The sequence below is a fragment of the Geotrypetes seraphini genome, chromosome 9, assembly GCF_902459505.1.
Source record: "Geotrypetes seraphini chromosome 9, aGeoSer1.1, whole genome shotgun sequence".
Lineage (NCBI taxonomy): Eukaryota > Metazoa > Chordata > Amphibia > Gymnophiona > Dermophiidae > Geotrypetes > Geotrypetes seraphini.
This window is the reverse complement of record NC_047092.1, coordinates 149043321-149056719: the sequence shown is the minus strand read 5'-3', so window position 1 is coordinate 149056719 and position 13399 is coordinate 149043321. Positions and strand designations below refer to the sequence as shown.

The 13399-nt window shown below is 41.0% G+C and overlaps 1 protein-coding gene across 1 annotated transcript; it reads right to left on the bottom strand.

Moving 5' to 3' along the window:
• Positions 1–1540: 1540 nt before the first annotated feature.
• Positions 1541–2164, bottom strand: LOC117366492 (deubiquitinase OTUD6B-like; the record flags this gene model as incomplete). Its single annotated transcript, XM_033957860.1, has 1 exon — positions 1541–2164. A coding segment is annotated over one exon (624 nt), but the record flags the coding sequence as incomplete, so codon positions are not given.
• Positions 2165–13399: the final 11235 nt, after the last annotated feature.

Sequence of the window (13399 nt, the reverse complement as noted above, 5' to 3'; positions counted from 1 at the left end):
TGGCCCACTAGAGCATTCCACATTTTAACACCAGCAATACAGAAAGTTATCACTCTAGTGTCTGCATAATTTCCCTGCACAATTGGAATTAATAGCTTTTGATTTTCGGTTCATAAAGATTTATTAGGCTTAAAAAGTGCCACAACATGTCGAAAGTACCATGGTGCTTAATGGCAGTCTGATGGGCCACAGAAACAGCTTAATGTTGCACCCGAAATACAACTGGTAACCAATGTAATTGCTTCAGAATTGGCGCAATATGTGCCATCCTGTCAACTCCAATTACTAACCTAGCTGCGGCATTTTGTACCAGTTGTAATGCTCTTCCTCTTGTTTTTGAAATTCCAAAACAGAGAGCATATAAGTAAATTATGCTCAAATAAAATCAAAAACTCAAAGTCTTAAAGTAATCTAAAATAACTTTGTCTAGGGTTACACTTGAAGTTGTTCAGCGGTTCATAGTCTGTCACGCGCGAGACACCAGCGCACCGACAATCCAGCGCTGACAATTCAGCGCAAGAAAGAAGCACGCCATAGAAAAACTTAATTTTAAAGAGCTCCGAAGTGGGGTGTGAGTGGGGAAACCCCACTTTACTGCATAGTGTTCACGCTGCTGTTGGGGGGGGGGAGGGTTGAAACCCTGCATTATAGAGAAAACTGAACTTTTTCTGATTTTTTGGGGGAAAAGTTCTGTTTTTCTCTATAATGTAGGGGGTTGCATCCCCTCCCCCAACAGCAGTGCGAACATGATGCAGTAAAGTGGGGGGATTCCCCCCCCCACACCCCCGTCGGAGCTCTTTAAAACAAAGTTTTCTCGTGGCGCGCTTCTTTCTTGCACCGAATTGTCAGTGCTAGCTTGTTGGCGCGCTGGTGTCTGGTGCGCGATTATCCCATCACCTGCTCAGCTGCTACAGAACCAAGGCTATAGAAACAATCAATCAAAAGAAATATTAAAGGCTTTTTGAAAATAACATGCCTTCAATAATGATTTGAACCTTGGAACTGAAAGTTCAGAACCTTAATTGGCATCTTTTACAATTGTTTTTAATGGGTTTTTAAGGGCATGGTCAATTACCACACCTTTTAACTCATTAACAATTGCAGTTAAGCAGTGCTAGGTGTCCGTGATTAGCACACTGAGTGGCGCCTAACCTAGATGTCATTTATAGAATCAGAAGGGATGAAGAATGAATCCCAGGTGTAATAAAAATAGTTCTTTACTTCACACAATTCTAATAGTACCAGACATGGGCCACGTTTTGCCCAAAACAGGGCTGTATCAGGGGCATAATTCAGCTTGTAGAACAGTATCTCTCAAACCTTTTTAGCTGTGGCAAACTAAGTGGAGCAAATGTTTTTCGCGGCACAATAAACAGAGCAAATGTTTTTTACGGCACATTATACCTGAAATTATAAAATTGCAATTTAATTTGAGAGTTATTTATTTAAAGTTCTTTAAGCTATGTATGAGTAATTGTAACAATGGTGAAACTAAAATAGAATAGAATTCACAATATTTTTTCAAATTCCTCTGGTGTGTTTATATATCACCTGTGTTGGGATTGATTAAAAAGGGCAGGAAATCATCCACATGACTCTGCATATATTGTGCTGTTTGACTTCTCAGCTGTGCTAATGTCAAGATGTGACCACGTTCCTTTAGCTGGTCTTCAATAGCCCGGTACATGCAGTGTCCATCAGAGGGAATCTGTTTGATCTTTAGCCCCCTGCCAGCCAATAAATGGCCCAGTTTTTGATTTTCCAGGTGTCTAACTACTGAGAGATTCTCTATTTCAGCCTCAGCTATCCGGTTTTCTCTCTCTTTTTCCAAAGCTGCTTCCTTGCCCCGCCTCTTTTGAGCTTTTGTTAGACGAGAATGTTGAGCTGGTTTTTCACTATCTTCAAATGCCAATTTCTCAATCCCATTAGCAAGAGATTCCACCTCCACTTGCTTAGATATCTCTAGCTTCAGCTGTTGCACCCCCTCCTGTCTCTCCTCCATTTCTGCCTCAAGCCTGGCAACATCTTCTATAAGCTGCTTTCTCCTTTTCTTGACATTCTTTGGTACTGCATTTTTCATCCCTTGAATTTTGGCCTGCAGCTCCTTCCGCTCCCGACTTTGCCGCTTCAGCATCTTCTCCTCCTCCGTTTCTGTCTCTGCTAATCAAAGTGATGGATGTGCTTATTTTTGAGTGCAAATTAACTCAAAACGTGGCTCGATAGTCGACAAGCAAACACGCATTTCATCGTCCACCATCTGCAGTCGTTCACTTTTCTTTGATTTAATTTCTGTCAGAGCTGAAAATCCAAGTTTGCAAAGATAAGAAGATCCAAATGGTAGCAAAGCCTTGATTGCTTTGTTGCTGAAGTTAGGATAACTACTACATAAAAAATAAAAATAAATTACTTGCCGTTAGTTTTCAAGGACCAATCATTGCCAAAGAATAATGCTGGTCTGGGTGGTTGTAACCTTACGCACATAGACGCTTATAACATTGACAGACTCGTACATGTCATCTATTCTAGTGCATATTTATGAAGGGAATTTTTAAAAATAAAGTAATATTCTGGGATCTCTTGTGGCACACCTGGAATCTTGTCAGGGCACACCACTGTGCCATGGCACACAGTTTGAGAGACACTGTTGTAGAGTGTCACGGTCACACACTCTAACATAGCATGCCAGTGCTTAGCACAGATCTGTAGTCAGCTTCTTAAAGGAGCTGCTGCATAATGTGCAGCTGGTCCTCCAGCAAAATTTGGATTGGTTCTGTTGCTTTAATTTTTGCTTGCTTAGTTTCTGATCCACTGTAAATCCAAGAAGAAAGATGTACTGAATAATGCCAAGGAAATGGAAAGACTAACATTTTTAGATTGCATTGTATTTCTCATTTTTCATGTCTGCAATACAATTAGATAATTGGTCAACATGCATTGGCCTCTGTAGTGTTGGATACTTGATCTGACCAGTGTTTGCACTGGTACAGTAGAGACATAGATAAATAATACAGAAGTTTGGCACTGTGTCATTGAAATCATACGTTAGTTGAAACCGAATATGGAAGAAACAAAAGGAGAATTATCTTTCAAATTTATTTTTACAGCGCAAGGCCCCTGATGTAAACAGGAAGTATTTTCTCTTGGGAGATAGGCTAGCCAATTTTTTTAAAAAAAGAGTAATGAATTAAGCTATTTGCTTTCAAAGCTATTTCACAATTTTGTGTTAGGAAGAAACATCTGTCTAGAATATGTAAATGAACAAGACATTTTGTTCTTATGAGTCTCTTCATGCATATGGTGGTTTTAGCCAAGTGGAAAAGTAACTTCTTTAAAAGGAAGCAGGCATATTTACTCCTTTGCATATTTACTTTAACACAACCACGTGTCTAACTACGTACATTTGGGTGAGTAATGCATGAGCATAACCCAAAATACATATCAATAAATGTGCAATAGAAATGTCAAACAAGAGTCAGTTCTGTGGTCAAACTAGTCATGCACATTACAAATTGATTTACCATAATTGGGATTGATATATAAATCAGATCTTGTCAACATTGATATGAGGCTGATGAGAGTGGAGAAATTACTACTACCATTGGAGACATTTTTGCGTGGCTTCTGCAACATCAGAAAAAACTTGTACTTTCAATGAACAACAAGTATCCAGCAGAATTCTGCTTCTCCTACCGTCATCTTGAAAAATGGTGGCACCAGACTCTAGTGGTGTTTGGATGCACCACTAGGGGGGGGGGTTACTCTGCCTGGGGTGTCTAAGCCTGCCTGAACCAGAGAGCCCCAGGAGGTGGGGGTCAGGGGATTTGGGTATCTAATTGACCACTAAGAATATTTTAATGCGCTTCCTTTGCTTGTTCCTCTTCCTGACTATGCCTGAGCCAATCCCACAACTGATAAGAAAAAAGACAAAAATATTTGATGCAGCAATTTTCTGTGGCAGTGTGTGCTTTTTTCCCTGTCACTTTACTGCACATTTTTAATGACATAATAATTTGCATGACAATTTATTGATTGGGAATAAATTAATTTTTTCAGTGCATGCATTATAATGCTGTGCATTGAAGTTCAGCACACATGTTCTGACACATGTAGGGTTCTCAAACATCCAGGAAAACCCGGATATATCCTCTTTTTAGAGGACGAGTGCTCTGACAGACTTTCCAAAACTCAGCATTTGTCCAGGTTTTGGAAAGCTCCAGCCATTTGTGGAGGTCCTCTAAGTATGTGCAGATTATGTCACATGCTTTTGTGCATGCTTGGAGGGCCCCAGACACAGCTCGGAGGTCAGGAATAATGAGATGAGGCTTTCTGGAGTGCGGCTTGAGGCAGAATGGGGCATGGCCAAAAGCAGGGCGGGGCTTGGGGGTGGAACAGGGTGGGTCGAAGGCAGAACAGGTTATGGCTGGGGTGGAGCCAGGCATCCGGGATTTCACCAAGAAAAATATGGTAACCCTAGACACATGGTTTATTATACTTGGTCCCACAGAAAGAATCATGGTAGGTTTGTTGTAGGGTAATATTTCTCTCGGGTTTGCTTTAGTTCTGGAAAAGGGAGAAGGAGAGACAGAGGCCTGGCAGACTTCATTCTACTGACCATCTGCTATTTATACCTCCCTCCTGGCAGTCAGAGTATTGGTGGATGGCTGGTACAGCGGGACATGATGAATTTACATTCTAACTTCCTGCAACTGTTCTAAAAGGAAAGCTTCGATGCAGCCATGAGGAGTGGGAGCACTCTATTGACACTGCCCTCTGCAGGCAAGATTAGAAGACACGAACTTGGTAAAAGTAAAGATGTGGGAGAAAAACTGGAAATAAGGAATACAATCTGGAGGTTGAGAAGGAAGAGAAACCTAAAAGGGAAAATTCTAGGGGAAAGGAACCCAAAAGGGGAAGATGGGGGGGACAGAAAGTTAATATCAGAGGTGATTAAACAAGTGAGAAGAATCTTGAAATTAACAAATGGGGTAGAAGAAAATGAAAGTGGGTATACCCCAAATTATATAAAAAGCGCTAAACATGGCATGCACAATTTTGGTCAACGGGCTATTATTAGTGCTAATTAAAATCTATTACATGTTAAGTGCTTAAATTTAGGTGAGTCAAAAAAGGGGGCACAGAAATGGGCAGGTCATGGGTAGATCGGGAGTGTTACTTTCAGCTAAATGTGTAATTATAGATCTGTGCCTAAATTTAGGTGCAGGCACTTGTAACTATGTTTTCTTTGGTGCAAATGGTTGTGCCTAAATTTGGTTGCAGTTCCTGGATGTAAGTGCTAATCTATAAACTGCGTGTCTTTAAGTGTAGCATATAGCAAACAGCAGTGTAGCACAGTGTTCTTCAACCTTTTTACACCCGTGGACCGGCAGAAATAAAATAATTATTTTGTGGACCGGCAAACTACTAAGACTGAAATTAAAAAAACACATTTTCGCCCCATCTCAGCAAGCTCGGTCCCCACAAACCATCTGATCCCATCTGCACAAGCCTCAGTTATGATTTTATATTGAACGTATTTTATTAAAGTATAAAAAGAAACAATATTCTGTACAATTGTCATTTTATAAATATTCAGATCAAGGATAAAAAGAAACAATATTCTGTACAATTGTCATTTTATAAATATTCAGATCAAGGACCAACAAAATCCCTGTCTCCCCTCCCCTTCACATATATCCCCTCTACTATCAAGAAAACGGAACAAGACAAATTATTACAGAATGCTACACAGAAATATCATGCTAACAGAATACTGCAGTCACACATGATAGGAATAGTGTTAGGCTTTGCAGTCCCCAGTTATGTCTCTAGCAGGATATATATTTCAAATCTGATATATTGTAATGACAGAATAGAAATAAAATGTTTTTTTCTACATTTTGTGGTCTCTGCTTTCATCTTCTTTCCACTCTTCCTTCCAGCGTCTGCCCGTTCCATCCACTGTCTGGCCTCTCCCCCTTCCATATGTATCTGACTTCTTTCTATGCCCCTCTCTCCTTTCCATCCAGCCTGTGCCTCCTCTCTCCTTTTTACATCATTCATTCCAGCTTCACTGCTTTCTTCATTTTTATCTCTCCTACACCAGATCTAGCATCTTTATCCCTCTCTCATTTCTCTGCTGACCCCCTTTCCAGCATCAATCTCTCTCTACTTTCTCATTCCTCTGTCTCTCCCCTTTCCCTCATCTGATCTCCATTCCACCCTGACCCCCTTCCCCTCCTGTAATCTCCCTGCCAGCTGTTTCTTTCCTTTTTCCCTTCTCCCTTCCCTCTATCCAACATTAACTCTCTTCCTATCCCTTTCCCTCCTCCCCTCCCAGTAGCATCTCTCCTTCTACCTCCCTCCAGGTCCAGTAGTAGCTCTCCCTTTATCCAGCAGCTTCCTAGCTTCCAACAGTGGCTTCCTCTCCTCCCAGCAGCTCTCAGTACTTGCCTGCAGCAGTGATTTACTTAGGCAGCCTTGGGTCCGTTGCCGCCTCTGAGGAAAGAGGAAGTTGACAAAGTGAATCACTGCCCTGGTAAGTACAGAGCTGCTAGGAGAGGAGACAGCCACTGTTGAAGGCTCCCTGCACATTCGCGACCCCCCCCTCCAAGCCGGCAAAAACAGCTTTGCACTGCAGGCCCTGCCGCCCAAGACGAGCCGGAGGCCCCTACCTGCCGCATCCTGCACGTGAACAGACTCTCAGCACAAATGCTGCTGATGGCCCCAATCGAAACGCTGACCTCCCCGCGCACGCTGACCATCTCCTCTCTGCCTGCACTTTCCCCGCGGCCCTCTTCGGCGACTCGGCAGGGGCAGCGATCAAGACAGGCTGCCGATATCGGGATCTTTCCTTTCTGAGTCCCGCCTATTTTGTTTCAACTTCCTGTTTCCGCATAGGCGAGACTCACAGAGGGAATGCCCGACGTCGGCAGCCTGTCTTGATCGCCCGAGGCTGGGAGGGACAGAAGATTTCCGCGAACACCACCAGGGCAGGAAATTTAACAGCGTCCATCTCGCCGGTCCTGCGCGGATCGGCAGGAATTTTCTGCGGACCGGCACCGGTCCGCGGACCGGCGGTTGAAGAACTGTGGTGTAGCATATAGCAAACAGGCAGCAATCCTGGCTGGGAAACTACATAAATAAAGCCGGACAGACCTACAACACATTCTGAAAATCAATTAAAACCGCTCTATTTGACAAATTCATGGCCTATGCAATTGACCTTCTCCCACTTTATTACTGCCCCACTGCGATCCCTGATGTGTTTATCAGGTAACCCCAATCTCTCATGTATTCTCTCCCCATGTATCTCCAATCTCTCCCCATCTCTCCCCTTCTACCTCCAATCTATTATGTATTCTCTCCTATCTATTATGTATTCTCTCTCCATGTATCTCCAATCTATTATGTAATTTATCTCTTCAAGCACTCTGTAATTTGCTGATTGTCCAGCCTTCTTTCAATGTGAACCACCTAGAAGACTTTTGACTGTGGTGGTATGGAAAAATAAAGTTATTATTATTATAAAGTTATTATTATAGAATAGCGCTTTCTTTGGTGCAGATATTTTAGGCTCTCTATATAGACTTTAGCCCATAGAGATTGAGGGTTGAATTGCCTTTTCTCCTGAAAATAGGATTCAAAAGTTGAGAACCCTATAATTGAAGCAGTTTAGACATGGATGGCAAAAACATCGCTCAGTAATTCTCAGGCAATGAATAGAAAGAGGGTGGTTGGTTGTCTCGAGCGTACAAATATTATTAAGAATCTGCCTTAGCCAATGTTTGTTTGATGTGATCAAAACCTTTTTTTAACGGGTTAGTCATATGACTTGGGTTGCAAGAGACGATTGACAATTTTCAGATGAGAATTCTTTGTGGGCCTCCTAGTCAAATTTGGACCAATATATCACCTAGGCATCCTATCTGGAAAAAGCAGGGAGATGGAATTGGAAGTGCTATTATAAGATTTGTATTACGTCTTCTCAACCAACAGAATCTGGAGATGAAGAAACATGTGTATACAATGGTTTATGGTTTATTTATTTATATCCCACCATTTCCCAAAGCGGGTTACAAAATTACATCCATATACATCACTACATACATATACTTATTTATTTATTATTTATTTAAAAAATTTCTATTCCACCTATCAACTAGGCGGATTACAAATGAACGTACACAAAATGAGACCTAAGAATACAACATAGTAAAATACAAACTTTGTAAAAAATTAATTCAGCTAATAAAAACAGATTCAGCAAATAAAAACAAATTAATCAAATAACAAGATCTCAGGAGAAGTACATTAAAGCAGAAATTCCTTATTCATAGAAGGCTTTTACAAATAAGTGGGTTTTCAATAGTTTTTTGAATGACTTTAAGTTAGGAACATAATCTTAATGGGCCATTCAATGCATTCCACAATTTAGGGCCAGCTAAAGAAATAGCTGACATCCAGGTCTTTTTATAATGCACATCATTACAACAGATATAACAATATATCACAAATTACAAGCAATAAAATTAAATGGGCTACCAGCGCCCCACAATCTTCCCACACTCCAAAGTTAAGCTCCGTATTTCATCTGACAAATGCTTTTTAATAGTCGTTTAAAATTCCCCAAATTTTGCTACTGGCGTATGTATATAGGAAGCCTATTCCACTCTCTAGGACCCATACAAAGAAACGTGTTCTCCCTGGACCTTTTCAATCTAAGATCTTTAACTGATGGAATTTGTAGTTCTGCAAGGTCTGCAGATCGAAGTTGATGAAGGGGAACATGCAGCAGAATGCTCTCGATCAAGCATTTTGGAGCGAGATTGTGCACACACAGATAGACCATTAAAATAATTTATAACGAATCCTGTAGTTTAACTTTAACCAATACAAAGAAACAGCATTCGGGACACGTTTTTGGACACAATGGATTTTTTTTTTTAAACTTGATTTAGTTTTTAATGCCAACAAAAAGTGCAATACAATTTATATTCAAATAATGATAATCAACCAAGCACTTATAATCAATCAGTATCAATACAAAAGATAAAAATTCCCTCCCCCATCCATCATTACCATCAGGAATAATACCAAAACAAAAGATATACCCCCTCCCTCTCCCACCCCCTCCTGGATGTGTGAATACAATGGATTAAAAAACTGCATAACCAGTTAATGTGAATTAAATACAGGCGTTAGTGGCTAGTGCGGCCGGCGGTTTAACGCGTGCTATTACACGCATTAAACCGCTAGCGCAGATTGATAAAAGGAGTCCTTACAGACAGTTAGGTCCTCTAAACCTAGGAATATAAATAAAACTTAGCTTGAACAATCAACAAAAATGTGCAAACCATAGCCAAATAAATGCTTTTTTTTTTTAGTTTTTAGAATATTAATAGAAGACATGGCTCAAGGACTGCACCCAGTGAGGATAAAGGGTTCTTGGATAACACCAATGCACAGCAATAACTGACTGCCGAACCATATGTGATATGGGAACAAACAAGAAAAAAATGGAAAAGAATATACAAGAGGACTTAGGGCTCCTTTTATCAAGCCGCGCTAGCGGGGTTAGCGCACGCGACTTTTCATCACATGCTAACCCCCGCGCTGGCCAAAAAATTACCGCTTGCTCAAGGGAGGCGTTAGCGGCTAGCGCGGCCGGTGGTTTAATGCGCGGTATTACGCGCGTTAAACTGCTAGCGCAGCTTGATAAAAGGAGCCCTTAATTCAAACCTTTTGAAATTGGAAATGTAGTTTTACGTATAGAAAAAAAACCACAGATCTGCCAATTTATCCAGATAGAGAATTTATGCCTCTCAATCCCATCTTGATACATTATAGAAACTGCAGCGCTGATTTCTAAAAATGGAAGCAGGCTTCAAATACTGCACTGCTTTTGGATGAAAATTCAAAACCAGGACTGGCTAAAATGCCTCTCTAGGAACTGGGCAATTTGACAGCTCTACAATCCACCGATAAAACAAGACCAATAGCCTTTTCCAGTGTAAAATTTCTTTCTAAGAGATGCGTCTGCTCTAGAGTCATGAATTTAACTCGCATTGCTTAACACTGAGAGCTTTGTTTTATTTCAGAAAATATGTTGATCTTACAATGAACTGCTATCTTAAGTTGTTGGTGTGTACCATAATTTATTTCATAATAGCTCTGGCTTCACTTTATGTCTACTTATTGAGCCAAAAACAGCAGAGCAAATATTTAGTCACAATATAACTCTGCTTATTCATGAAAACACGATCCAACGGTATTCAACGCAGTTTCCAAACAACTTAAACCTCTTGGGAAAGCTACAAGGATTGAGTTTTGTAGGTGGAGATATAATTACCAAATGAATACTTTGGTTCAACATCTAATCCTGAAACGAGCCAGAAAAGACACAATGCTGTAGTTGGGCTCTTATATAATCATTGTCTTCCAAAATTCTGCCTTTGATTTAAATGTTAGACAACAAAGTCACCCAGAAAAACTGCCTCAGATACTTAAAAAGTCTCAAGTTGATGCTGCAAATGCAATATGGGGTCTTTATATATATATAAAACTCTTTAGTGGAAAACAAACCTCCAAACACAATTTCAAAAATACCACAAGCAAAAGGGACAGGCTTCCATGAATCCAATTCATTCCTCTTAGGAAGCAAATAAGTCCCACTTTAGCACAAGCTGTGCCTTCAGAGTCAGTCCCGTCCATTAACAAAAGTCCTTAACTTTTCCTTCTGGCCTTACTCAGGGCCTAACAAAACAGTACATGCACCAAACACTTGTTATCTGAAAACGCTCTCTCTGGCTCTGGCTGTGGCCCTGTTGGGTAGAGCCGAATCCCCAACAGGCTGGGAGGAGATAAACCCGTACACCACAGGTGTTGCCGCCCTCCCAAGAGACAGGCCCAGGTTTTCTTTCTTCAACCCCCAAGCACAAGTCAGAGCAGCGCACAAACTGCTCCCCCCAAAAAGCAAAACACAAACTCAAAACTCCCATGAGGGAAAAGCCTACTCACAGTCCATTGAATGCTCTTCCCAGTTAGGCAAGACACAGTCCTCCTGGTTCTCCATGCCACAGTCCTCAGGCTGGGCTTCTGCGACTGGTTTGGATTAGCTGGCTTCCAGTTCCTCCATCTCCCAGTCCTCAGGGAAACTTCCTTGCGCTGGCCATGGTTCAGCTGGAAGGACTGGCTTCCTTCCCAGCTTCTGTTCAGCTCCTTGTCCCAGCTGTCTCTCCTCTCTATCTGATGAGGAAAGCTCAGTAAATGGGAGTCTCGCAACCAGCCACGCCCCATCCTAGCAGGGTTAGACAAACTCTTAAGGGCCCTGCCTTCTCCATATCAGTCTGAGCTCTGGACACTCTTAAAGGGATGGGCTCCTTCCTAAAGTTGTGCACAGAATTTTCACAATGTTCAGGATGTTTCCTATACCTGGTAACAGGGTTTTTAATGGAGCTTATAGGGACTTTCTCCCTGTTTCTAGTAGGGCTAGCCAGATTTCTGTCACTATATATATATATATATATATATATATATATATATATATATATATATATATATAATATTTTAGTTGAAGTTTTTAGAAAAAGTACATAAGCAAACTATCAGTGAAAAAAACACATATCAACAATTCAGCACAAAAATGAATACGAACACAATTGTTCTCTAATCCGATATATATCAGTAAACATTCCAGTTGTAAAGATTAAGCAAAGAAGAAAAATAGTGGAAGTGGAAAAAGGAAAAATGAAGATACGGAAATAACCGAAAAATGTCAAGAGATAGGAATAAGGCTACTCTGTACATATTGATCTAAATAAGTCCAAGGTGAACATCATACAGATGGTGAAGTAGATGAATGGCAGACAGGAAGGCCTTTTCTTTTTATCCAGACCGCCTGTTCATAGTTTTTGTATAGGCATGTAGGGCCTGTTTTACAAAGCCGCGCTAGCAACTGCAGCACAGTAACGGCCCCGAAGCCCATAGAGATTTAAAGGGCTTCGGGGCTGTTGCCGTGCGGCTTTGTAAAACAGGCCCATAGAGTTCCACCAGAATGTGTAGTCCAGGAATTGAGCATTTTTCCGATTTTTTAATACATGTAAAATACCAATAGCAAGTAGAAAATCTATTAGTTTAGGTGGACAGCCCGAGCCTGCAAACCAGGGATGTTGTGAGTGGAGAGTGATCACATCAAAAGAGATGTCTACAGGGCAGTTGGTAATATCTTTAATGGTTTTCCAAATTTGAATCCAAAACCGTTGCATGTTATTACATCCAAAACGCATACGGGGGTCTTTTTATTAAGGCATGCTAAAGATTAGCGCGTGCTTAATGCTAAGGCATCCATTATATTCTAATAAAAGGACCCTACATTAACAGGGAGTTGTATTAGAGCACAGGTGTCAAAGTCGGTCCTCAAGGGCCACAATCCAGTCGGGTTCTCAGGATTTCCCCAATGAATATGTATTGAAAGCAGTGCATGCAAATAGATCTCAGGCATATTCATTGGGGAAATCCTGAAAACCCGACTGGATTCCGGCCCTCGAGGAGGGACTTTGACACCCCTGTATTAGAGGAACCACGCTATAATAACATAAAGAAATTATTAATAATATAGTGAATTCTCAGTGTGGGGTTGTAAGCTCTAAGAAACAAAGTCACGATAGGAATGAAAGCTTCAATGTTTTACCAGGGCCCAGACTTTACTGGTGTGAGAAACCGCTCACAGTTTCAACCACACACCATCATAGGATTTCACAACGTGTGCATAACCACTGAAAATGATAACACAAAATGTGATAATTCAACAATCTAGTGACGTTGAAGTTCCACACTCAAACTCTCTGTAAAATCAGCCAAACGTTGAATTAAAAAAAATATTTTCACAGTGAGAACTATACTTAGCTTGTGTAGAGCCTTGAATGTTGCCAACACCATGAAAGTGTTGACAGAATCACCAGGAGAATAGACGTTACAAGTGTCGTTCTAGATCTCCTTTAAGCCGTCCATAGGTTCAGCCAAGCTTGATTTCACCCCCTTCTTCAGGAACCCTTATGGCAATCACTCAGTTGAAATAAGCATCAAAAAAACGTAAACTTTCAGATGCTACTGCTCTGCCCCGTTGTTCATTGCAGCCTGTAATGAACAACTGTGTAGATCAATAGCGTCTGAAAGTTTACCTTTTTTTAATGCTCATTTCAACTGAGTGATCTGCCATGAATTTAGGGGGGAATTCATCAAAGGGTGCTATTGCGTTAGCATGCACTAAACGCTAGCACAGTTCTCAAAGTTGGTCCTCGAGGGCTGCAATCCAGTCAGGTTTTCAGGATTTCCCCAATGAATATGCATGAGATCTATTAGCGTACAATGAAAGCAGTGCATGCAAATAGATCTCATTCAT